Genomic DNA, 27,389 nt, shown 5'->3' on the forward strand with positions numbered 1-27,389 from the left:
AACGCAGAGGGTACCGGCCGAGGAGGAAGCCCGAGAGACAGCCCCAATAAAAAATGTTGGGGGGGGCTAAAAGGGTGGTTGGCGGAGCCTAGGGTTAGAGCAGAGCCAACTCCCCGTACTCAGGCTAGGAAGCGTGTGACTGGGCAGGCTCCGTGTTATGCGGAGCCACGTACTGTGCCGCGAGTGTTCCGGCACAGTCCTGTACGTCCTGTGCTAGCACCACGCACGTGTCGGTAAGATGGGCATTCAGCCAGGACGGGGTGTGCCGGCTCAATGCTCGTGGTCTCCAGTACGCCTCCTCGGTCCTGTATATCCTGCGCCAGTGCCACGTGCTGTAGCGCCAGTACGAGTGCACAGCCCCGTACGTCCTGTGCTGATGCCTCACACGTATTGTGTGGAAGTAGGCATTCAGCCAGGACGGGTTGTGTCAGCTCTCCGCTCCAGACCTCCAGTCCGCCTCCACAGTCCGGCCCGTTCTGGCTCCCCGCACCAAGCCAGTGGTGCGTGTTCCCAGTCCAGCCCGGCCTGTTCCTGCTCCCCGCACCAAGCCAGTGGTGCGTGTTCCCAGTCCGGTCCGGCCTGTTCCTGTCCCTCGCGCCAAGCCAGTGGTGCGTGTCGCCAGCCCGGTCCGGCCTGTTCCTGTCCCTCGCGCCAAGCCAGTGGTGCGCGTCGCCAGCCCGGTCCGGCCTGTTCCTGCCCCTCGCACCAAGCCAGTGGTGCGCGTCGCCAGCCCGGTCCGGCCTGTTCCTGCCCCTCGCACCAAGCCAGTGGTGCGCGTCGCCAGCCCGGTCCGGCCTGTTCCTGCCCCTCGTCGCCAGCCCGGTCCGGCCTGTTCCTGCCCCTCGCACCAAGACAGTGGTGCACGTCGTCAGCCCGGTCCGGCCCGTTCCTGCTCCCCGCACCAAGCCAGTGGTGCGCATCGTCAGCCCGGTCCGGCCCGTTCCTGCTCCCCGTACCAAGCCAGCGGTGCGTGTGTCCAGTCCGGCACGGCCCGTGCCTGTTCCACCGGTGCCTTGTCCGGCACCGGTCAGCTGCTCCACTCCGGAGCCAGAGCAATCCGCTCCACCGGGGTCCGGTCCAACTCCAGTCAGCGGATCCACTCCGGAGCCAGAGCAATCCGCTCCACCGGTGTCCAGTCCAGCTCCGGCCAGCGGCTCCAGTCCGGAGCCTGTACGGTTTGATCCACCGTCGTCGGGTCCAGCTCCAGTTCCAGTTAGCGGTGCCAGACCAGATCAGGGGCGCAACGGGGAGGTGGAGAGAAAGTGGTGGTCACGCCCGAAGCCGGATCCGCCCACCCGGCCCCTACCCTGTTGTGTTTGTGTGGCGCGGTCGCAGTCCACGCCTTTGGGGGGAGGGGGGTACTGTCACGCCCTGGCTCTGGGGACTCTGAAATGTTGAGCCAGGGTGTGTAGTTTCTGTGTTATATTTTCTATGTTGATGTGCTAGATCGTTTAGATCTATGTTGGCCAGGGTGGTTCCCAATCAGAGGCAGCTGTATCTCGTTGTCTCTGATTGGGGACCATACTTAGGCAGCCTGTTTGGCACTAGTCAGTGTGGGATCTTGTTCTGTAAAGGTTTGTTTTGTGTAACCTAGGACTTCACGTATCGTTTGTTGTTTTGTGTTGTGTTAAGTACTTAATAAAATGTACGCTTATCACGCTGCGCCTTGGTCCGTATCTTCCGTTAACGATCGTGACAGTAAGTATTCACATCTCTGAGTCAATACATGTTAGAATCACCTTTGGCAGCGATTACAACTATGAGTCTTTCTGGGTAAGTCTCTCAGAGCTTTGCACACCTAGATTGTACAATATTTACACGTTATTCTTTTTTAAATTATTCAAGCTCTGTCAAGTTGGTTGTTGATCATTGCTAGACAGCAATTTTTAGTCTTGCCATAGATTTTCAAGAGGATATAAGTCAAAACTGTAACTAGGCCACTCAGGAACATTCAATGTCATCTTCATAAGCAACTCCAGTGTATATTTATTCTTGTGTTTTAGATTATTGTCCTGCTGAAAGGTGAATTTGTCTCACAGTGTCTGTTAGAAAGCAGACTGAACCAGGTTTTCCTCTAGGATTTTGCCTGTGCTTAGCTCTATTCCGTTTCTTTTTATCCTAAAAAACTCCTTAGTCCTTGCTGATGACAAGCATACCCATAACATGGTGCAGCCACCACCATGCTTGAAAATCTGAAGCGTGGTACTCAGTGATGTGTTGTGTTGGATTTGCCCCAAACATAACACTTTGTATTCAGGACATAAAGTTAATTTCTTTGCCACTTTTTTTTGCTGTTTTCCTTTAGTGCCTTATTGCAAACAGGACGCATGTTTTGGAATATGTTTTATTCTGTACAGGCTTCCTTCTTTTTACTCTGTCATTTAGGTTAGTATTGTGTTGTAACTACAATGTTGTTGATCCATTCTCAGTTTTCTCCTATCACAGCCATTAAACTCTGTAACTGTTTTGAAGTCACCATTGGCCTCATGGTGAAATCCCTGAGATGTTTCCTTTCCCTCTGGCAACTGAGTTAGGAAGGACGCCTGTAACTTTGTAGTGACTGGGTGTATTGATGCACCATCCAAAGTGTAATTAATAACTTTACCTTGCTCAAAGGGATATTCAATGTCTGCTTTTTTTTTACCCATCAACCAATAGGTGCCCTTTTTGCGAGACATTGGAAAACCTCCCTGGTCTTTGTGGTTGAACCTGTGTTTGAAATTCACTGCTCGACTGAGGAACCTTACAGATAATTGTATGTGTGTGTGGGGTACAGAAATTAGGTAGTCATTCAAAAATCATGTTAAACACTATTATTGCTCACAGAGTCCATGCAACTTATAATGTGACTTGTTAAGCAAATTGTAATTCCTGAACTTATTTATGCTTGCCATAACAAAGGGGTTGAATACTTATTGACTCAAGACATTTCAGCTTTTCATTTACAATTAATTAGTAAAAATTTCGAATTAAATTATTCCACTTTCACATTATGGGGTATTGTGTATAGGCCAGTGACACAACTTTATATTTTATAAATTTTAAATTCAGGCTGTAACACAACAAAATGTGGAAAAAGTCAAGGGGTGTTAATATTTTCTGAAGTATGTCATGCATTCTCAGTGAATTTGGTAATGTTTTTTCCCCCTGTTCAGAGAAATTAGTCATTTTAGTTGATAGGTTTATGTCTCATCCTACATCCTGATATTACCAGGTTCTGATCACTAGATGGTGCTGTTCCTGCTATTAGGTGATATTTTTTTTAAGAATCCCAAAATGACAAATTGGTTTCCTTACCCTGTAAGCAGTCTATGGACAATGTACGACAGCAACCCATGCTTTGGTTGTGTTTACCTGGCCACCGTTTAAAATGCAAGTCAATGGCACCTATATCAGCATTTTCACAAGTAACAATAATTGAGTTACACAATACATTTTTAGATAATTTAGGATGATTTGAACATGAAGCATGAAAATGCTAATATAGGTACCATTGACTTGCATTGACTTGCATTGGAAACCAATATGTCATTTTGTAATTTGGGTGAACTATTCCTTTAACATTCAGGGGGAGGGTGGATTTTTTTTTTTTTATAATCTAATAGCAGGAACACCACCATCTAGTGGTCCGAATCTGGTAATATCAGAATGTAGGATGGGATATAAACCTAAAAACTTAAATGACTCATTTCTCTGAACAGTGGAGGGAAAAAAACATCCCCAAATTCACTGAGAATGCATTACATAGGATGAAGAAACAATACTCTGAACTGCAGCTCCATACTACGTGTCAAACATAGAGAACTGATACTGTGTACTCGTTGTTGGGTTGGGATTGGCATGTGGTTGTGGGGGGTCTGTGAGTGGCTTTTGACCATTTCTTTGGAATCCTCATGTCTTACTCATTGTTAGATTTATTTCGGGTCGAAATCTGATGTTATGTATTATATTTATTGAATATTATATGAATTCTATCATTTAAAATCGCCAATTTGGGTGCAATCAACTAGCTTAATTTCTCAGAGATAAAATTATATTTCAACACAATAATGTTGCAGGAATGCTAATCTTATCTGTTTCTAACCACAGAAACGATTTCAGAAAAATCTGACATAGTGGGTGTCAAAATCCTCTTTCTTGTGCTTTTTGAGGTGGAACAACCCACCACTTACTTGACGTTGATGTTGGCACAGATGAGTATGTCATTGAAGAGGAAGACTTTGCGCTCCTTAGACTTCAGGATCTGGCCTCGCTCCCCGTACACCGTCTCAATCAACGTCTCACAAAGCACCAGCGACCCCTGGTCTGAGTTCAGTTGCTAAAGGGACAGAGCAATCAGGACACTGTCTCAAAAGACACATCACAAAGGGCCAATTCCCCAGGGTTTCAGTTCAATTGCTAAGGAGCACAGCAGGCAGGCTAAAGTCTGGTTAAGTGAGTGTTTCATTGGGAATCAGTAGCAGATCAAGGTAGGTTTGTGCAGTCAGGGCACACAGAACACATTCACACGCTAACACACACACACACTCACAAATGGAAATATTCACAGAAATGTTGCTGTATGCTACAGTATGTGAAAACACACAAGGCATACTTTCCTGCATGGCAAAGGGTAATATAATAGGAAGTAGTTTTATGACATGTTCCGGTAACTTTTTATGTCCAGCTGAATCAATACAGTCAGTTTTATGAATTCTAAAACAATCTTCTGAAAAAATAATAATTACAACAACAGTAAAGCCCAAAGACTGAATGGATGGTAAAGTACAAATATGCAGCTCAGATACTGTGTCCCACTTTAATGTTTATGTTTGTTCCATATAATCACAATTTTATGAATAATGAATTTGTGTTCTGTCCATATTACAATGCACAGTGTTCTACATCCCATCACATCTCACAAAATTGATTATTATATCTGTGGGGAATCAGTAACAGTGCTTGGCATTTGTTCAGATGGCTATGAAATGAGTCATTAGTCAAACAGTAGCCTGTCATCTATGATCACAGAACTACAGCACCCTCAAGAGGCAGACAGATGTAAGTTATGGAAGGGCCCCTCAGAAATGTCCAAAGTGTCAACCGTGTGTCCATGAGTGACTGTTTTGTGTGAGCGTGTGTCTGAGAGATAGAGTAAAACAGAAACCTCAACCTGTTCCCACTAACAGTGTTATCTCCCCTATTCCACTGACTTAGATACTTAGAGACAAATAATTCATATTTCATTAGACGGTTATGGGGTTATGGAAGAGAGCTGCTTCCTATTGCAATTCTGCAGTCTCACCGCAATAAATGGAATTATGTGTGGAGCAGACGAGATTGGCCGAATCAGCTCATCTCAGGGCTCTGGAAAATTCACCACCATGGAACAGTAGAAAGAAAGAGAGCGAAGGAGGGACAGAGGGAGGGAGAGGGAGAGTGGGAGATGCTGGGCTGCGGGTGGTGAGAAAGAGAGAGAGCGAGGAAGAATGAGAAAGAGATGGAGAGGGAAGAAAAGAACAGCAGCAGGAAAGGAGGGGGGGTGGAAACGAGAGGGAAAGGAGAAGGCGAGAGACTGGGGAGAGATAACTCTCTCACGGTTTCCAATTAAATGTCTCATTTACCCCCTAATTCCTCTTATTCAGAAATGCATTTGTTCAGATTTGCAGCGTCTAGACTGTAATTCCAGTGTGGTAATGGAGAAGGAACGCCCCTGCCGTGGTGTTTGGATGCTGTTCAGGGGCGATAATGGGCATCATTTCTGGGCAATGATTTTTCTAAATAAAAAGGCTTTCCTAGACTAATGTCTGGGAAGGTAATGTAAGTGATGGCTATATAGCCTAATGCATAGATGTTTGGCTCATGCTGATAACACAGTGGAGGTAGAGGAAGGGCTCTGGGGTTGAGCCACATAGTGAGCAGGTTGATTACTGTGTGTGTGTGTGTGTGTGTGTGTGTGTGTGTGTGTGTGTGTGTGTGTGTGTGTGTGTGTGTGTGTGTGTGTGTGTGTGTGTGTGTGTGTGTGTGTGTGTGTGTGTGTGTGTGTGTGCAAGCGTGCATGCATGTGTGTGCGTGCTATGCCATGCATGTGCTTTCTGTGTGTGTGCAAGTGTGTATCCATGTGTATTGCAGTGGTTCGTTCACCTTGCTGAGCGAGCGGTCGCTGACACTGCGTGCTAGCTGCTGAGTCTCAGCTATTTGGTCGGCCACACGCTTCTGTTCATTCAGCTTCTCAGCCAGCATCTCCAGTTCAGTCAGAGCCAGCTGCAGAGGCAGGCGATCTACGTGACCCTTAGGTGTGTTCTTCAGCATGTCCTAAACAAACACAGAAACAAACACTAAATAAAGTGAATAGGTGTTGGTTTGTGTGTGTGCACGTGTTTCTGTGTGGAACGCCCAGAGCAATGTAAAACCCCATAATTTACATTTTCATATTTATTTAAGAAATCCATTGAGTTTCATCACAGATCTGTGTGTGTGTCTGGCTTACCTGCAACTGTGTGTGCTTGTGGACCTGCAGAAATATGTCCTTGTATTCTGTGTGTGAGTCCCAGAAGGGTTTAAGTGCTTTAAATTTAGTTCCCTGTGTAATGTATGATTTAACACAGACACTCCCTCTCCGGAGTCTTGAGTTTTAGGCAAGAGGAAAACGCCTAATTCATATTCATAACTTATCTTTGAATTCATGGCTAATCGATGCCTACTGAGGGATGAAATGAGGTACTGCAGTTCCAGTACGCAAGTTCAAATCAAAATCTTCGCACACACAATCTTGAGAGAGGAAGAGTAAAGGAAGAAAAAGGAGCTGACTGCATGAAAAGCTAATATGGTTATGCACTTGGCAGCCCTAAGTAGAGCCATGCCTGGTGTTTGATTTAGAAAATGTTACTATAGTAGATTTCAACTGCCCAATGTACAGTGTGCAGCTCACCCTGCACTAACATAAATAACATGAGCACATCTACTGCTGCTACGCTTCCCAGAAAAGCAATAAAAACAAGTAAGCATCCCAGAAGAAAAGTGCTCAAAATAGCCCACGTTAACATATGTAGCTTAAGAAACAAGGTTCTTGAAATCATTAATTTGCTAGTAACAGATGACATTCATATTCTGACTATCTCTGAAACTCACTTAGATAATATATTTGATGATACAGTGGTAGCAATACAAGGTTATGACATTTACAGAAAATATAGAAATGCCAATGGTGGAGGTGTTGCTGTTTATATTCAGAACCACATTCCTGTAAAGATTAGAGAGGATCTCATGTTAAATATTGTTGAAGTAATATGGCTACAGGTTCATCTGCCTCACCTAAAGCCCATTCTGGTGGGAAGCTGCTATAGACCACCAAGTGCTAACAGTCAGTATCTGGATAACGTGTGAAATGCTTGATAATGTATGTGATATCCACAGAGAGGTATATTTTCTGGGTGATTTAAATATTGACTGGCTTTCATCAAGCTGCCCACTCAAGAAAAAGCTTCAAACTGTAACCATTGCCTGCAACCTGGTTCAGGTTATCAGTCAAACTACCAGGATAGTTACAAACAGCACAGGAATGAAATCATCAACATGTATTGATCACATCTTTACTAATGCTGCAGAAATTAGCTTGAAGCAGAATCCAGATCCATCGGATGTAGTGATCACAATATTGTAGCCATATCTAGGAAAACCAAAGTTCCAAAGGCTGGGCCTAATATAGTGTATAAGAGGTCATACAATACGTTTTGTAGTGATTCCTATGCTGTTGATGTAAATAATATTTGTTGGTCTGTGGTGTGTAATGAGGAGCAAACAGACACTGAACTTGACACATTTATGAAATTGCTTATTCCAGTTACTAATAGGCATGCACCCATTTAAGAAAATGACGGTAAAAACTGTTAAATCCCCGTGGATTGATGAGGAATTTAAACATTTTATGGTTGAGAGGGATGAGGCTAAATGAATGGCAAGTAAGTCTGGCTGCACAACCGATTGGCAAATTTATTGCAAATCATGTGACTAAACTGAATAAAAAGAAGAAGAAACTAAACTATGAAACAAAGAATGAGAGTAAAAAGCTTCGGAGCACATTAAATTACATTTTTGTGAAAAAGACAAACTCAGCTCCATTTATTGAATCAGATGGCTCACTCATCACAAAACCTACTGATATTGCCAACTACTTTAATGATTTTTTAATTGGCAAGATTAGCAAACTTAGGCATGACATGCCAACAACAAACGCTGACACTACATATCCAAGTATATCTGACCAAATTATGAAAGACAAGCATTGTAATTTTGAATTCCGTAAAGTGAATATGGAATATAAATATGGAGGTGAAAAAAGTATTGTTGTCTATCAACAATGACAAGCCACCGGGGTCTGACAACTTGGATGGAAAATTACTGAGGATAATAGCGGACGATATTGCCACTCCTAATTGCCATATTTTCAATTTAAGCCTACTAGAATGTGTGTGCCCCCGGGCTTGGAGGGAAGCAAAAGTCATTCCGCTACCTAAGAATAGTAAAGCCCCCTTTACTTGCTTAAATAGCTGACCAATCAGCCTGTTACCAACCCTTAGTAAACTTTTGGAAAACATTGTGTTTGACCAGATACAATGCTTTTTTACAGTAAAGAAATTGACAACAAACTTTCAGCATGCTTATAGGGAAGGACATTCAACAAGCACTTACCCAAATGACTGATGATTGGCTGAGAGAAATTAATGATAAAAAGATTGTGGGGGCTGTTTTGTTAGACTTCAGTGCGGCTTTTGACATTATCGATCATAGTCTGCTGCTGGAAAAACGTATGTGTTATGGCTTTACACCCCCTGCTATATTGTGGATAAAGAGTTACCTGTCTAACAGAACACAGAGGGTGTTCTTTAATGGAAGCCTCTCCAACATAATCCAGGTAGAATCAGGAATTCCCCAGGGCAGCTGTCTAGGCCCATTACTGTTTTCAATCTTTACTAATGACATGCCACTGGCTTTTGTCACACCCTGGCTCTGGGGACTCTATATGTTGAGCCAGGGTGTGTAGATTCTATGTGTTTGTGTTCTGTGTTGATATTTCTAGTTGTTCTATTTCTATGTTGGCCAGTGTGGTTCTCAATCAGAGGCAACGAGTGTCAGCTGTGGCTGGTTGTCTCTGATTGGGAACCACATTTAAACAGGCTGTTTTCCCACAGTAGTGGTGGGATCTTGTTCCTTTTGGTTTGTTCCGTGTTGGTTGTATTTTGTAGCCAAGGACTTCACGTGTCGTTATCGTTTGTTGTTTTGTTCTTGTTATCACTAAAGATAATAAAGTATGTTCGCTCATCACGCTGCGCCTTGGTCTACTCCGTTCAACGATCGTGACAGCTTTGAGTAAAGCCAGAGTGTCTATGTATGTGGATGACTCAACACTATACATGTCAGCTACTACAGCGACTGAAATTACTGCAACACTTAACAAAAAGTTAGTCCTAAATATTTCTAAAACTAAAAGCATTGTATTTGGGACAAATCATTCACTAAACCCTAAACCTCAACTAAATCTTGTAATAAATAATTGTCACGCCCTGACTCAGAGGACGCTTATATGTTGAGTCAGGGTGTGTATATTCCTTGTTGTGTTTTTCTATGTTGTATTTTCTATGTTTAGTTCTAGTATGTCTAGATCTATGTTGGCCGGTGTGGTTCCCAATCAGAGGCAGCTGTCGCTCGTTGTCTCTGATTGGGGACCATACTTAGGCAGCCTATTGGCACTAGTGGGTTGTGGGATCTTGTTCCGTGTGAGGTATGTTGTTTGTCTACCTTGGACTTCACGTTTCATTTCATTTGTTGTTTTGTCGTGGTGTTTATTCAGTATAAATAAACATGTATGCATATCACGCTGCGCCTTGGTCCGTCCCGTCTATAAACGAACGTGACAATAATGTGGAAATTGAGCAAGTTGAGGTGACTAAACTGCTTGGAGTAACCCTGGATTGTAAACTGTCATGGTCAAAACTACAAATATTGATACTACAGTAGCTAAGATGGGAAGAAGTATGTCCATAATAAAGCGCTGCTCTACCTTCTTAACAGCACTATCAACAAGGCAGGTCTTACAGGCCCTAGTGTTGTCACACCTGGACTACTGTTCAGTCGTGTGGTCAGGTGCCACAAAAAAGGACTTAGGAAAATTGCAATTGGCTCAGAACAGGGCAGCACGGCTGGCCCTTGGATGTACACAGAGAGCTAATAATAATAAAATGCATTTCAATCTCTCCTGGCTCAAAGTGGAGGAGCGATTGACTACATCATTACATGTATTTATGAGAGGTATTGACATGTTGAATGCACCGAGCTGTCTGTTTGAACTACTGGCGCACAGCTCGGACACCCATGCATACCCCAGAAGACATGCCACAAGAGGTCTCTTCACAGTCCCCAAGTCCAGAACAGACTATGGGAGGAGCACAGTACTACATAGAGCCATGACTACATGGAACTCTTTTCCACATCAAGTAAATGATGCAAGCAGTAAAATTAGTTTTAAAAAACAGATTTAAAAAAACACCTTATGGAACAGCAGGGACTGTGAAGCAACACAAACATAGGCACAGACACATGCATACACACACACGATAACATATGCACTATACACACACGTACACATGGGTTTTGTACTGTAGATATGTGGTAGTGGTGGAGTAGGGGCCTGAGGGCACACAGTATGTTGTGAAATCTGTGAATGTGTTGTAATGTTTTTAAACTTGTATAAACTGCCTTAATTTTGCTGGACCCCAGTAAGAGTAGCTGCTGACTTGGCAGCAGCTGATGGGGATCCATAATAAATACAAATACAAATCATGCCATGTGCAGAACTCTTGATTAGGTGTATAAAACATTCTGATGTAAATCTCAGATTGTTTATCTTTTATGTTTTCTAATATGACATTATCTAGTCACTGTTAGCAGTGATGACGGTGCTGGTAAAGGCATATACCTGCAGTAATAGGATGAACTGGGGAAAGCGTTGGATGGGCTTCACCATGAGGCCGTACAGGGTGATGCGATCAATACTGGACGCCTGCTTCTTCTACACAACACAGGACAAGTAGGTTTACATAAACAACATAGCATAGTACAGTCAGGAGATAATCAATACACTAAGAGAAAGACACCTTTAGTGCTTATTCAAAGGAGGAAGATATATAGAGTTTAGGAGTGTGGGAGTAGGAGTGAGTTTAGGTTAGTAAGGTGTGGAGAAACAGACTCTGGTGGCTGTGCTCGTCATTAGAGAATGAGTAAGTGGAGGTGGTCAGCGTACAGTATATGAGTGTGGGTGTAGGTCATAACACAGGGAGTGAAGTCCTACTGCTGTGTATGAATAGAAAACTGCTGAAAATCAGAGCCACAATGTGCTACACTGACATCATCACCCGAACAGGTTCATCATTAAATACAGTTTACTGTGTCAGACTTTAGGTTTGACAAGGTGTACTGTACAGTATGTGAGAATTGCTAATTGGTGCAGTATAAATATTCTCTATTAGTGCAGTATATCGCAAAAAAAAGAAAAGCCTTCAAGTTGAAAGAGAAACAATAAAGCAACTACACTTTTAACCAAGTATCAAGACACCAGTAGAATATAGTATATTATAAGAGCCAAATTAAATAGTAGCTGAAGATTGACTGTGACCGTGGGTTAGAGTGTATTGAAAGAAAAATAGAGTGTTTTGGAGAGAAAAAACACATGGACAAGTCTACTTTGTAACTCACCTTTAAGAATTCCAGGAAAGCTGGTTTGGACATGCATGCCTTTTTTATGAGGGCCATGGCATTGGTGAAGTTATTGACATAGTCGCTGTAAACATCTAGCACCATGGACTTGGAAAACTGTGGAAATCCAGAAAAGTGGGATTATCGGAAATGCAAGAGGAACAACCATTGGATTTCACATCAGGAATATGTTGGGGTTTTCAGGAAACAAATTAATTCAGGGACAAGTCATGTTTGGTTATTTAATCTTTAAAAACATCTGAAAACATCTTTCTTCTGACAGATGTTCAAAGTTCTTAGAAATTCAACAGCTCAACAGCTGATCTAGCAAAATCCTAATCCTGGAAATCCACAGGTAATTTCAATGTTGGTTCAATGTGGTATTTAAGACCCTGATCTGTTTACCATCCAGGAGACCAAAAACACCCTTCACAATCCATTAGAAGGGGTGAGGTGGGGATATTGAGAGGCGGCTGCGACGGCACACAGTCATTCACTCTCCTTTGATTAAACACTAAGCGGGCTGCTGACGGCAGCAGTAGCTGGAGGAGCAGTAGCTAGAACATTAGCCAGTCTCACATAGAAATGAACCCTATACTTCATCTGCTCTGCAAGCCAGGCACAAACAACACACAGATACAAGTATGAGACCTATAACATAAAACATTAACAGCTGGGCGACAAATCCACTCTCAGGTGAAAAAAAGAAATCAATGAGGAGTGTTGGGTCCCAACCCCCAGCCTCCCTAACACCTCTCACAACAGGCTAATTTGGCTGGTGTCAGGATATCAATGAAACATCACAATAAACAGGGCCAGCAGGAAGGCAGAGGGTCGAAATGGTCTCTTTGATAGGTAAATAATGAGCTAGCCTTATGGATGAGCACATTGCAGAGGGTCACAGCAGCACATTCATACATTAGTCCAATGGACCAGTGCCAATGCAATAAGCAGACATATTCTGAGTGTATTTGCTGCAAAATAGATATTAATCTAAGCTGTAATTGTCTCCATGCATGCGGTTAGTGTTGTTTTCTCAATTTTAAGTGCAGCTCATTATAACTGTGTGTGTGGAAATTGTCTCATTTTACTTGGACAAATAAGTCCCTGAAAATCTCTCACTCACTCACTCACACACACACACACACACACACACACACACACACACACACACACACACACACACACACACACACACACACACACACACACACACACACACACACACACACACACACACACACACACACACACACACACACACACACACACACACACACACACACACACACACACACACACACACACACACACACACACACACACACAAAGTCTCACTAACCGAGGCCACAAATAGGTCCCCAATCTTCTCACTGCTGTCCCACTCAGCCACACGTGACGCAAGTGCGATCTGGAACATGGAGTGACACTGAGTGATCTCCCGTAGACGGTAAAATATGGGACGGATCTTCCGTGGGCTCAGGATGCGTGGGTCCGCCTCTAGCAAGGGCCTCTGGTACTCCTGGGGAAATAGTACACCCAAGTTAACTTGGATTAGGTATGCTTTACGGTAGAGAACAATATAAAACACACAGGTAGTCCCTGATCATAAAATGCAACATCTCTCAACAGATACAACAGCAGCATCCAACAGGGCTTGGACCCTTACTGAAAGGCACATTGATGCACTCATAAGTTAGTAACACTCTTATAAGCAATTGCAATTAGTTAAGACACTGTACAGTATCAAAACTAGTCAACTGTGTAAAACATGTGCACATGACTGCAGTGTCTTTTAAAGTGAGAGTCATTTAAATATGGCGAATGTAATCTGTGCAATCAGAAACTGCCAGATGCAGTCAGCAGAAAATCAGCAATGAAAGGCAATCTTTGGAATCAACAATAGATGATAGACTAGTGCTGCTATTGTTGTTTTACGAGCCTCCCCTGCCCAACCATAAATCCTCCACAGCAAATGAATTATCGACAAGTGGAATATGGACAGGGCAATTTCTGTTTTTACAGGACTGAAGTCGCAGTTCTTAATGTAATAGAAATTGTGCTCATGGCTATTTTCTTTTATGTTTCCTCTAGCAGTGAGTTGGACTTGTTGAATGGTAAGCAAAATCACAAAAAAAGGATTAACATCCGCAATTATCAAACACAATAATCTCATGCCAAAACAAAGGTAGTACATCATCAGAAAATATTTCGCCGCACATAACCCTCCCACTGATCACACCTGATTCCATTTCAGCAGGTGTGTCTCTTCATCTCTGAGGAGAGATAATGAATGTTTCTCTCTCCACCAGAGAAAAAGAGAGATAAAAAAAGAAGAGAGAATCCCATTCTGTGATTCTGTGAAAACCTGACAGAGAGAAAATCTCTCTCTTAGCAGCAGCGGGGTACCACAGATGTGAGAGGAATCTGTTCTATCATGATTATTTATGCGGAGCAAGCCTGGTAATTTCATACTTATCTCCAGTTTCCTTTTCAGACTCATTCTTAAATGCTGAAAAGATGAACGTATTACATCTGTCAGAGTAAGCATAGGGCAGAGGAGGGGTGGTAGGGGGTAAAGCACTCACCTGAAGGATTCTCCTGAGGGACTCAAGATAACTGCGCTCACTCTGAATGATGGAACCCAGGATGTGGCGTCTGACCACCTGAGGACAGAGGAGGCCAGTCAGGGAAACATACAGGTCAGAGGTCAACGGCCACGCACAGAAAACGGCATGATGGGAGTTAATTGTATGCAGTACAGCCTCAGTTGTGTGTGACAGGTTGTTTGATAGTACTAGGCTACTGTAGTCATGCCTGGTTGTTTGATAGTACTAGGCTACTGTAGTCATGCCTGGTTGTTTGATAGTACTAGGCTACTGTAGTCATGCCTGGTTGTGTGATAGTACTAGGCTACTGTAGTCATGCCTGGTTGTGTGATAGTACTAGGCTACTGTAGTCATGCCTGGTTGTGTGATAGTACTAGGCTACTGTAGTCATGCCTGGTTGTGTGATAGTACTAGGCTACTGTAGTCATGCCTGGTTGTGTGATTGTAATAGGGTAAGAGAGTTTGGGTGGGGCAGCCTTCTTTTCATGAGGCCCAGATTTACCCTGAGGTTTCCCTTGAAATGAGTAGCCCTGTCCTTAACTGTAGCAGACATATTTCTCCCAATCGTCCTACCGAGTCAGTGTTGGCAATAGAAATATAATTGCATGCATATCACATGAATCTAGAGATTCACAGAATACTATGACACACACACACACACAAACATCTGCATACACACATACACACCTGCTGGCTGCTCAGTCCCTCAGGCATGGGGCTCAGCTGTGCAGGAGGCTGTTTCACCTCCGACACAGCCACATCCAGGTACCCTGCGTCATCCTCCACATCCTCTGCACAGGGAAACACACACACATACACAGAGGCACATTTAAAGCTTTCACATGTCAACTGGAGCCACACTCCCAGATGCACTCAAAGTTTATTACCTATAAAATATAAAGAGATTTGCACTCTGCTTGAAAGACTTAGGAGGGAAAAATACATTTCAAACAATAATGTATCTTAGTAGAAGTAAAGAGGAGAACAGACAGTCCATCTGCAAAAACATGTTCAAACACTCGCACACACACACTCAGCATGAATACAAAAGCGTTCAAAATGCACTAAACAGAATCCTTCCCTGCAACCATACAGACATAGATACTAAAACTGATTTTCGCCCGCCAACACCACTCCAATGAATGACTTTGGAGCGATAATTGTGTGTCAGTATCAGAAATATATCATGCTGCCCAGATTCCCCCTGATCAACAGCTACAAATAGAACCACTGGCCTCTTTTCCTCTTTTTTATTGTTTAAAAAATTGTTTGAGTTGTGTCTCTGTTATCTGTGGTTTCTGGAGCTGCTCGACACTCCATTAATGGATGTTAATCTGGTTCCATTGTGTACTGAGACTTCCTGGGGTAAAAACCTCTATCATGTGAGATTTTCTGCCCGTTCCTCTCCCACACATCAAACCCTTCAGTTGGCCACAACGTCTGTCTTTAATCGGCGCGAGCCACTCGACTTATCCCAGCTGTGTCATTTGAAATATCGTACATCGTTTAGATCATTTTTCCACAAGTCTTTTCTATTTTAAAGCTGGGATTGGAAAGGAAATGGGAGGCTTTCTCCTCTATCTGTCTCTAACATTACTTTTGGCTCGGCTAGTTCTCCACCGCAGCTTAATTCAAAGAGGCAGATGAAATGTATGTGAACTCCTATCTTCCACAGAAACTCTCACTTCACAACAAATTTACACATGAGAAGGAAACTTCCATCTGAGACAGTCATTTGACAAAAAGTCATTTTGAATAACTTTTTCCCTGATTACCTGAGTGGTCCTTCTTGTGCAGGAAGGAGACTCTCCGCATGAAGGCTATTTTGGTCTTGTCCAATCCATCCTTGGTCCCACTTCTAGCTGCCTTCATTAGCTGATGAACCTGGTTCAAAAGGACAAAGAGGCCAAAACAGTTAATCCACGAGGACAGCGAGAGGACAGAGCCAGGAAACACTGCACAGTAATCCACAAGGAGAGGACACTGGATGCATCAAGCCATGAATACCACCATATGCGCCTGTAACGGTCTGATCTAGTCTCTAGTCAGGAAGTCTATGAAGAGATCATCAATTCTGCTAAACACAAACCCCACCCTGAGCATCACTGAGGCCCGGCAGACTCATGTGATGCCCACAGAGCCAGAATATACCCATGGTGATGGTATTTTTAAATGATGCCACTTCAGGAAACTAGGTTATCAACTGGGAGCAACTGGCAACGTGTTTATGGATGTAAATGTGTTTTACTTATTCATGTGTCCCCAAAACTTGTCCTGATACTAAACTAGAAGGAGAGAGACAAATCTCTCATGAGAGCGACAGTTTGGAGAATAGCACAGAAACATTAGTAAGGACAGGATGGTAAAGAAAGTGAATCATGTGAATAACTAATCAGGTATAATGCACTTCAAACTACAGCAGGCATATTTTGGCTTTGGTCATTGTAATCCTTGCATAGCCTCCTGGGTGCTGTAATTTTGAGTTCTAAGTTGATATACCTTGGTGTCATGTTGTGTTTTCTTACTGCCAGTGATATACCTTGGTGTCATGTTATGTTTTCTTACTGCCAGTGATATACCTTGGTGTCATGTTGTTTTCTTACTGCCAGCGATATACCTTGGTGTCATGTTGTGTTTTCTTACTGCCAGTGATATACCTTGGTGTCATGTTGTGTTTTCTTACTGTCAGTGATATACCTTGGTGTCATGTTGTGTTTTCTTACTGCCAGTGATATACTTTGGTGTCATGTTGTGTTTTCTTACTGCCAGTGATATACCTTGGTGTCATGTTATGTTTTCTTACTGCCAGTGATATACCTTGGTGTCATGTTGTTTTCTTACTGCCAGCGATATACCTTGGTGTCATGTTGTGTTTTCTTACTGCCAGCGATATACCTTGGTGTCATAGTTGTTTTTCCCACCCAGCCTCATGGCTATTTCACGTTTGGTCCTGGCACAACGCTCCCTCAGCCGACGCACGTCAGGGGAGTACTGCTACAGTACCGGGAACACCACAGGTGTTGGGGCAGTGTGGTGTGAGGCAGGTCAGGGCAGGTGGCGTTAAACCACACAGCAGGGCACAGGGATGAAGGAAGGAAGATGAGACAGCAGGAAATTGAGAGAAAAGGATCAAGACAAAACAAGCAAGGCAACACCTGGATTAATCACAAGGATGGAGAGCGGAAGCTTAGAGCGCTGCGCTGGTCAAAGGGTAATGTCAGCCTAGACTAATAGCAATGATCTTGGTGAAGGAAGTGAGTGCAGGAGGGGAGGTTGAGGCAGACATGAAGAGGGAGGAGGGGATGTTCATAGGCTACCTCCTAATGTGATATTCATTTCAGTAAAGCCACCATTGTTTCTGCCCAAACATAACAAGCAAGTGTTCATAACAAGCAGGTCATCGCTCCCCTCTGTATAATGATGTCATTTCATAGAATGTTTTCTAAATCTATGTGTCAATAGCACCAGCTCAATCAAATATTTTTTGCCAAAACTTCCCCATACTGTACTCTACATACACTACCAGTCAAAAGTTTGGACACACCTACTCATTCAAGGGTTTTTCTTCATTTTTACTATTTTTTACATTGTAGAATAATAGTGACAACATCAAAACTATGAAGTAACACATATGGAATCGTGTAGTAACCAAAAAAGTGTTAAACAAATCAAAATATATTTTATATTTGAGATTCTTCAAATAGCCACCCTTTGCCTTGATGACAGCTTTGCACACGCTTGGCATTCTCTCAACCAGCTTCATGCGGTAGTCACCTGGAATGCATTTCAATTAACAGGTGTGCCTTCTTAAAAGTTAATTTGTGGAATTTCTTTCCTTCTTAATGCATGTGAGCCAATCAGTTGTGTTGTGACAAGGTGGGGGGTATACAGAAGATAGCCCTATTTGGTAAAAGACCATGTCCATATTATGGCAAGAACAGCTCAAATAAGCAATGAGAAACGACAGTCCATCATTACTTTAAGACATGAAGGTCAGTCAATACAGAGAATTTCAAGAACTTTGAAAGTTTCTTCAAGTGCAGTCTCAAAAACCATCAAGTGCTGTGATGATACTGGCTCTCATGAGGACCGCCACAGGAATGGAAGAACCAGAGTTACCTCTGCTGCAGAGGATAAGTTCATTAGAGTTACCAGCCTCAGAAATTGCAGCCCAAATAAATGCTTCACAGAGTTCAAGTCACAGACACATCTCAACATCAAATGTTCAGAGGGGACCGTGTGAATCAGGCCTTCATGGTCAAGTTGCTGCAAAGAAACCACTACTAAAGGACACCAATAAGAAGAGTAGGCCTGCTTGGGCCAAGAAACAAAAGCAATGGACATTAGACTGGTGGAAATGTGTCCTTTGATCTTGAGTCCAAATTTGAGATTTTTGGTTCCAACCGCCGTGTCTTTGTGAGACGCAGAGTAGGTGAACGGATGATCTCCACATATGTAGTTCCCACCGTAAAGCATGGAGGAGGAGGTGTTATGGTGTGGGGGTGCTTTGCTGGTGACACTGTCTGTGATTTATTTAGAATTCAAGGCACACTGAACCAGCATGGCTACCACAGCATTCTGCAGCGATACGCCATCGCATCTGGTGTGGGCTTAGTGGGACTATCATTTGTTTTTAAACAGGACAATGACCCAACACACCTCCAGGCTGTGTAAGGCCTATTTCACCAAGAAGGAGAGTGATGGAGTGCTGCATCAGATGACCTGGCCTCCGCAATCCCCCGACCTCAACCCAATTGAGATGGTTTGGGATGAGTCGGATGGCAGAGTGAAGGAAAAGCAGCCAACCAGTGTTGGAACTCCTTCAAGACTGTTGGAAAGCATTCCAGGTGAAGCTGGTTGAGAGAATGCCAAGAGTGGGCAAAGCTGTCATCAAGGCAAAGGGTGGCTATTTCACGAATCTCAAATATAAAATATATTTTGATTTGTTTAACAATTTTTTGGTTACTACATGATTCAATATGTGTTATTAACATTTACATTTAAGTCATTTAGCAGACGCTCTTATCCAGAGCGACTTACAAATTGGTGCATTCAGCCAGTGGGACAACCACTCCTTTTTTTTAGTTTTTTAGTTTTGTTTTATTTTATGGGGGGGTGGGGGAGGGGGGGTAGAAGGATTACTGTTATTCCATAGTTTTGATGTCTTCACTATTATTCTACAATGTAGAAAATAGTAAAAGAAATTAAGAAAAACCCTTCAGTGAGTAGGTGTGTCCAAACTTTTGACTGGTACTGTACATGGTATATAAAAAGGGATGAGACTGGATCAAGTCTGACCAGAATAGAGCACAACGTCAATGATATACTGCCACCATGTGGAGGAGAGAGAGAGTCACCTGCTGTATGGTTATAACATACCGCACCTAGACAGTGTCATGACTTTGATGCCTTTCAAGTGAGAATAAAGCTTGTTTATTCTCAGGACACAAAGCGAGAATATTAACCCACCCAGACAGGGCTGATACATGTTTCATGTTCTTTGTATTTTCCCCACCAGTTTCTCACATGAATAGAGCAGTAGCAATGGGTGAAAAATTCTCTTTGAGTCATGTCTTATGCATTGAACATAAACACAAAAATCCAAACAGACACCAGGCAGATAGCCAGACAGACAGACAGACAGACATATACAATAGAACACCATCTCTCCTACCTTGCTGCGGGTTGGTAGTTTGCTCTCGGTATCAGACTGCTCGTCGTAACTTTCAAACTCACTGGAGCTCCAACCGTTGCCTGCACCCTGGGGCACTTCTTCTCTGTGCACATCCTCATAGATCATATCCCCTGACACGCACACACACATATATATACTGACATCAACAAAGCACAAAGACTGTACAGTGATCCAAAGACTGACAGTGCATTGTTAGACAGCAGATCCTCAAGCTCAATCAAGCACAACGCAGTATCTAAGAGGAACCAAATCGCATTTGAACCCATGTCTGATGTGCATTGATCCAAAGACTCATGGTGCAGTATCAGACAGGGGAGACATCCAATGAAAGCAGTCAGTGGCCCCAGCCCCTGCCCCTGCCCCAGAACTCACCTTTGTCAGGAGAGAGTGGTCCCTCACAGGGCACGTCATCATAGATCACCTCTGGGCTCCCTGTCTGGAGCTCTGCATTGGCCTCAGCATCATCCACACCTTCACCTATTGGGGAAGACAGTAAGGACCAGTCACAATTCCAAACCTCAGAGCCAGGTGGAGGGCCTGTCAGTGATTATTTTGCAAAGCAACAAAACTTCAAGAGCAAAACCACAAGCTTTTTCCCCCAAACATTATACCCCAAGGTTCTGTCACTTCTATGTAGTAATTGTCAATACATTTACATCAATTAGATGTATATCATAGTGTTGAAAACATAAACAGTTAATTGATTATATTAGCAGGGACTTAGTGCTGTTATTTGTGTTAAGTTGTGCTGTGGAATTGTGGCAGCATGATTATATCCACCTTGTTTGTAATGTACCGACCCTATCTCCACGGTCCGCAGGATTTGTCATTAACTGCTTTGAGAGTGTTTCAGCCTAATTTATCTTAGGGGCTTTATTGATTTTTTTTTAAATTGTGATTTGTCTGGAATGGTTCCTTATAAACCTCAAACATCAACAATCACTGGATTCAATTAATCTGATGAGAGATGTGTATTCTGACATGGATTAGCCACCACGGCTCTATATAAGGTTCTAAATCACCTTGGACACAGTCCAAGAGAGAGACAAAACAGACAGTGTTCTTCTACAACAATAGGGATTACCTACGCAAGCGTGCACACACACAGACACAGACACATCCTCTCTCTGTGAAGAATGTGTACCGAACGAAAAGGGAATAACTGAATCAGCCTGACTATCTGCAGATCTGCAAAGTAACTGACTCAGTCTTCTGAGAACAGTGCTTGTTATTTCAAACAGCCTGATTGTATTTCTTCAAGCTGAGTTTATTTTCCCCAACAATCCCAGAAGGAAACACAACAGAACTCAGGCAAGTTTCATCTTGGTTTGGTGAAACACTTTTTAGCACAGTATGGCATTGCTTGATGGTAGTCCTGGGATTAGGACTCAAACTGGTCTTAATGTTAGGACCAGAAGCAAGTGTAAAGGTGGTATTGAACTCAATGACGGAGAGCCCAGTTACCAGAATCTATTAATCGGTTACAAATGTACTATTACACTGTAGTAATACAGTACTGATAGTAACACAGAATATCCATACTGTAGTATGAATAAATTGCCACAGTGTTATCAAAGTTCATTTGTCGAATAGATTTGTATCAGTCTATTGGAATGTTGGTCAGGATGCTGAAATTAAAGTTCTACAGCTGCACCATTGAGAGCATCTTAACTGGCTGCATCACCGCTTAGTATGGAAACTGCAAGGTACCCGACCGCAAGGCGCTACAGAGGGTGATGAGTACAGCCCAGTACATCACTGGGGCCGAGCTCCCTGCCATCCAGGACCTCTATACCAGGTGGTGTCAGAGGAAGGCCCAAAAAATGGTCAAAGACTCCAGCCACCGAAGGCATAGACTGTTCTCTCTGCTACCATATGGCAAGCGGTACCAGTGCACCAAGTCTGGAACCAGCAGGACCCTGAACAGCTTCTACCCCCAAACCATAAGACTGCTAAACAAGACTGCTAAATAGCTAATCAAATGGCTACCCGGACTACCTCATTGACCCCTTTTTCCAATAACTCTCTTGCACTGACTCTATGCACACACACTGGAATCTACCCACACACTCACATATACTTACACTGACTGACACCCCAACACACACACACACACTACATACACTCACACACACACTTACCACATATGCTGCTGCTACTGTCTATTATCTATGCTGTTGCCTAGTTACTTTACCCCTACCTATATGTACAGTACAAAGCTACCTCAATGACCTCGTACCCCTGCACATTGACTCAGTACTGGTACTTCCTGTATATAGCCATGTTACTTTTACTCATTATTGACATTTACTGTGTATTGTAAGTAAGCATTTCACTGTTAGTCTACGCCTGTTGTTTATAAAGCATGTGACAAATACAATTTGATTTGATTTTGTTCACAGGCTTGAACAGAGAGGTATAATGCTATTGGTTGTTGGCTATAAACAGGCAATGGTTCATTAGCCATATCATGGTGCCAGTAGGCTACCTATGACACGTTGGTCCACTGAAAACACAACAACCCAATGGTACCCAATTATAGAAAAATAATGATAGCACTCCTAACTGATCACAAAACGGAGGTACACTTTGTTAAATCAGATTTTGACGGTATCCATACATGATGACAAACATTTTTACACCACATTTAAGGTAGATTACTATTATAAACCTCAACTGAGGCCTACATTTATCAATATCGACAAGAACAGGGAGTAAAGTGGAGCAGGGCTTAGTCAGGCTCCTTACAGAGTCTTTTAGTGGACCACCTTCAAATAGCCTAATGTCAGCCAGAGCAATTTCCCTTGGTGGAAATAGACCAATAGTCCACTATTGATCCTCATCCTGAATTAATTGAATTCATGTCATGTCCATGTTGAAATCAAATCATGGGAGGGAGAGTGTGTGTGCTCGCCATTGCCCTCTGGAGGTTCCACGCAACGATTACAGACCAATACAGTTTTGTTTATTCCTTTAAAACAATGGTGGTGAAGGTTATGAAGGCCTATACTGTAATTGGTGTAAGCTTGCTCTCCTCTGTCTATATCATGTTTCATGTATCTGTATCTATGCAGTTCTGTACCTTCAGAGTGTTCCCTCAGGCTGGAGCTCTTCTTCTCCGTCTCCACACTATGGTCCTCCGAGTCGGTCTGGTTCTCCACAGGTAACACGTCTCTAGGACCAGACCCTCCCTGGGACTCCTCCAGGGGCTGCTCTCCCACTGAAGGTGCTGCAGCAATGGGCTCAACGAGCTCGACCGGGCCAGAGACCCTGGAACATATCAGACAGAGTAGGGAAAGCAGTTATGACCACTCTAGCCTGGGTGCTGTGTGGCTCATTACAAGTGAATTGCAGTTTGGAGGAGGAGGAGGAGGAGCCGGGGGCAAAGGGTCTGAAGCACTGCCGTCTCAGCATGCTAACGCCTCGATCATACCGACAGTGTCATTGCGCAAAATGGTACGCAGCATCATCTGGAAATGTGTGCAACAAAAGTTCAACATTCACCTTCTGCTACCATTTCTGTCAAGCCGTCTACGCATTCAATTTGATGCATACGTTCGATAAATCCAATGTATGCACCACACAGAATGCACTGCAACTGCTTCTGCAATACAATGCTGCAAGGCAAACACAGCGTTCCATTGGAAATGAATTTACTTCTGGTGTACCAAAACGCAATGACGCTGTCGATGTGATCAAGGCGTAACACTTCCTTAAACCTGCCACAGCTATATGTTCCTAGTGCAGCTCATTTCTGCTAGGTTGGTCAGTCCTATTCACTGTGGTGTGATGATTCTGCTGACTTCTGTTGTGAGGGATGGAGAGAGTCATCTGATCCAGGTGAACTCATGTGAGACCATGAATATGATATTGTGACCGTACCTCCTGCTTGTTATATTAACTGTGAGCCATGAAAGTTCCCCCTAAACGATAGCCATTGATCACCTGCCATACCTAAAGCCTGACCATAATAATGACTAGATTGAAATAAAAACTAGCCCTAGACTATTGCCTTTGAGACATCTCCCAATACTGATCTTGTAGGTATTCTGTAAAGAGATACCACTTGCTTATGTTTTCAAGCTACCAGTGAGAGTTACAGCAATCCTCCCACATGCTTGATTATACAGCTAGATCTGGGATGGAGGAGAAACCAATCTCATTAAATGCATCCCTCCCACCATCCCTCTCGGCTATGCCAACAGCCAGAAAGTCAATCAGTCAGCAAAATACTGTATCAGTCAGCAAGATACTGTACCTCTCCCCTGTTCCAGGCATGCCTGACAGTCCACAATGTTTACAGAATTACACAGTTTAGTAGTGTAGGAAATATTTTGTAGCCAGAAATAGCTTGCCAGATTTTCTGTATATATCATTGCGTTACCTTCTTTGGCAAGACAACAATAAAAGCGTTAGCTAAAGCTTGTTTGAGTAATGTTGAAACTTCAAATCCACTTTCTAGTAATGTCTGCTAATAAACGTTTCAACTCTTCACCTTCACTGCCTCCCCCAAAGACACCAGACTCAGTCAGGAAGCAGCGCACAGGAATGGCATATTACAGCCAAGAATTTTTACAGAGTAATGTCTACTCAAGCAGTTTTCTATGAATAAGAGCTTTCTAAAATAAATTATTAGAAAAACGATGCTGGGGTAGAATGTGGCTCAGCGTAAGTAATGCCTCACCATGAAACCTGTTCTGTAAAATTCATACAGAATGCATGTCTCATTACTGTGGTTTCAAATGGGGATTTAACAGAACACTTTTTGAGAACACATACTATTTCAATGTTTAAAAGACTGGAAAAGTATATATTTTATGGTTAATCTTTGTAGGCCTACGCCCTTCACTTGTCTATACAAGCCCCTGTGAGTCATAGGCCTACAGCAGAAGAAAAGGCAAACGTTTTTCAATGCAAATAGAATAGACTGAGGCACAGTGTGAGCAGCCTGAATGGAAGGCCTTAGATGTGTTTCAACTCCCTCTAACTACAGAACACAGTCGACCAGGGAGCCTTGTTTACTTGGCTTTCCTCTTGTCTCTCTGGAAATAGTGCTGACCATGCTGATGATGGGCTAGCTAGATCTTCATTGTAACAACAGTTACTATAACGAGTCTAACCTAGCACCGGAGGGGATGGCTGCCGGAGGGGATTGGCTGCCGTTTTATGGACTATTAACCAACCGTGCTATTTTGTGTGTTTTTTCGCATTGTTTGTAACTTAATTTGTACATAATGTTGCTGCTACCGTCTCTTATGACCGAAAAGAGCTTCTGGACATCAGAACAGCAATTACTCACCTTGAACTGAACGAATAATCTTTCTTTAATGAGTCGGACGAGAGGGATTTGCTCCAGACACCCGACAGGGCCCTCATCCCCGTCATTCGCAGTAGAAAGAAAAGGAGATTTCGTGGAAAGATATCGGGGTGCCTGGTAAGGAGCCGGCGACAAGTGGCTAATCTTCCTTTGCCATCGATACTATTGGCCAACTTACAATCGCTTGATAATAAAGTGGACGAACTACAAGCATGTATATCCTACCAACAGGACATGAAAAACTGTAATATCTTATGTTTCACCGAGTCGTGGCTGAACGAATACATGAATAACATACAGCTGGTGGGTTATACACTGTATCGGCAGGATAGAACAGCAGCCTCTGGTAAGACAAGGGTGGTGGTCTATGTATATTTGTAAACAACAGATGGTGCACGATATCTAAGGAAGTCTCAAGGTTTTGCTCACTTGAGGTAGAGTATCTCATGATAAGCTGTAGACCACACTATCTACCAAGAGAGTTTTCATCTATATTCTTCGCAGCTGTATATTTACCACCACAAACCAATGCTGGAACTAAGACCCCACTCAATTAACTGTATACGGCCATAAGCAAACAGGAAAACGATCATCCAGAGGCGGTGCTCCTAGTGGCCGGGGACTTTAATGCAGGGAAACGTAAATCCATTTTACCTAATTTCTACCAGTATGTTAAATGTGCAACCAGAGGGAAAATAACCTCTAGACCACCTTTACTCCACACACAGAGATGCGTGCAAAGCTCTACCTCGCCCTCCATTTGCCAAATCTGACCATAATTATATCATCCTGATTCCTGCTTACAAGCAAAAACTAAAGCAGGAAGCACCAGTACTTGGTCAATAAAAAAGTGGTCAGCTGAAGCAGATGCTAAGCTAAAGGACTGTTTTGCTAGCACAGATTGGAATATGTTCCAGGATTCTTTCGATGGCATTGAGGAGTACACCACATCAGTCACTGGCTTTATCAATAAGCACATCGATGATGTCGTCCCCACAGTGACTATACGTACATACCCCAACCAGAAGCCATGGATTACAGGCAACATACGCACTGAGCTAAAGGGTAGAGCTGCCGCTTTCAAGGAGCGGGACTCTAACCCGGAAGCTTATAAGAAATCCCACTATGCCCTCCGATGAACCATCAAACAGGCAAAGCGTCAATACAGGACTAAGATCGAATCGTACTACACTGGCTCCGACGCTCGTCGGATGTGGAAGGGCATGCAAACTATTACAGACTACAAAGGGAAGTTAGCCGTGAGCTGCCCATTGACACAAGCCTTTCAGATGAGCTAAATTACTTCTATGCTTGCTTCGAGGCAAGTAACACTGAAACATGCATGAGAGCATCAGCTGTTCCGGACGACTGTGTGATCACGCTCTCTGTAGCCAATGTGAGTAAGACCTTTAAACAGGTCAACATTCACAAGGCCGAAGGGCCAGACGGATTACCAGGACGCGTACTCCAAGCATGCGCTGACCAACTGGCAAGTGTCTTCACTGACATTTTCAACCTCTCCCTGTCTGAGTCTGTAATATATACATGTTTCAAGCAGACCACCATAGTCCCTGTACCCAAGAACACTAAGGTAACCTGCCTAAATGACTACCGACCCGTAGCACTCACGTCTGTAGCCATGAAGTGCTTTGAAAGGCTGGTCATGGCTCACATCAACACCATTATCCCAGAAACCATAGACCCACTCCAATTTGCATACCGCCCCAACAGATCCACAGATGATGCAATCTCTTTTGCGCTACACACTGCCCTTTCACACCTGGACAAAAAGGAACACCTATGTGAGAATGCTATTCATTGACTACAGCTCAGCGTTCAACACCATAGTGCCCTCAAAGCTCATCACTAAGCTAAGGACCCTGGGACTAAACACCTCCCTCTGCAACTGGATCCTGGATTTCCTGACGGGCCGCCCCCAGGTGGTAAGGGTAGATAACAACACATCTGCAACACTGATCCTCAACACGGGGGCCCCTCAGGGGTGCGTGCTCAGTCCCCTCCTGTACTCCCTGTTCAC

General features: G+C 43.4%; 1 protein-coding gene across 1 annotated transcript in view; it reads right to left on the reverse strand.

Annotated features, from left to right (window-relative positions):
* LOC311138617 (rho guanine nucleotide exchange factor 10-like protein) overlaps positions 1-27,389 on the reverse strand; it is a 127,814-nt gene that overhangs the window by 83,946 nt on the left and 16,479 nt on the right. Inside the window, exons 4-14 of the mRNA XM_084173377.1 lie at positions 23,117-23,304; positions 20,407-20,511; positions 20,014-20,144; positions 16,115-16,223; positions 15,027-15,130; positions 14,319-14,396; positions 13,073-13,252; positions 11,731-11,847; positions 10,955-11,047; positions 6,124-6,294; positions 4,173-4,318 (exon numbers count right to left, since the gene is read on the reverse strand). Of these exons, the coding sequence (XP_084029503.1) occupies positions 4,173-4,318; positions 6,124-6,294; positions 10,955-11,047; positions 11,731-11,847; positions 13,073-13,252; positions 14,319-14,396; positions 15,027-15,130; positions 16,115-16,223; positions 20,014-20,144; positions 20,407-20,511; positions 23,117-23,304 (1,422 nt within the window). The remainder of the gene's footprint in view (positions 1-4,172; positions 4,319-6,123; positions 6,295-10,954; positions 11,048-11,730; positions 11,848-13,072; positions 13,253-14,318; positions 14,397-15,026; positions 15,131-16,114; positions 16,224-20,013; positions 20,145-20,406; positions 20,512-23,116; positions 23,305-27,389) is intronic.

This window comes from Coregonus lavaretus (assembly GCF_964263955.1).
Source record: "Coregonus lavaretus genome assembly, chromosome: 12".
NCBI classification, from domain to species: domain Eukaryota; kingdom Metazoa; phylum Chordata; class Actinopteri; order Salmoniformes; family Salmonidae; genus Coregonus; species Coregonus lavaretus.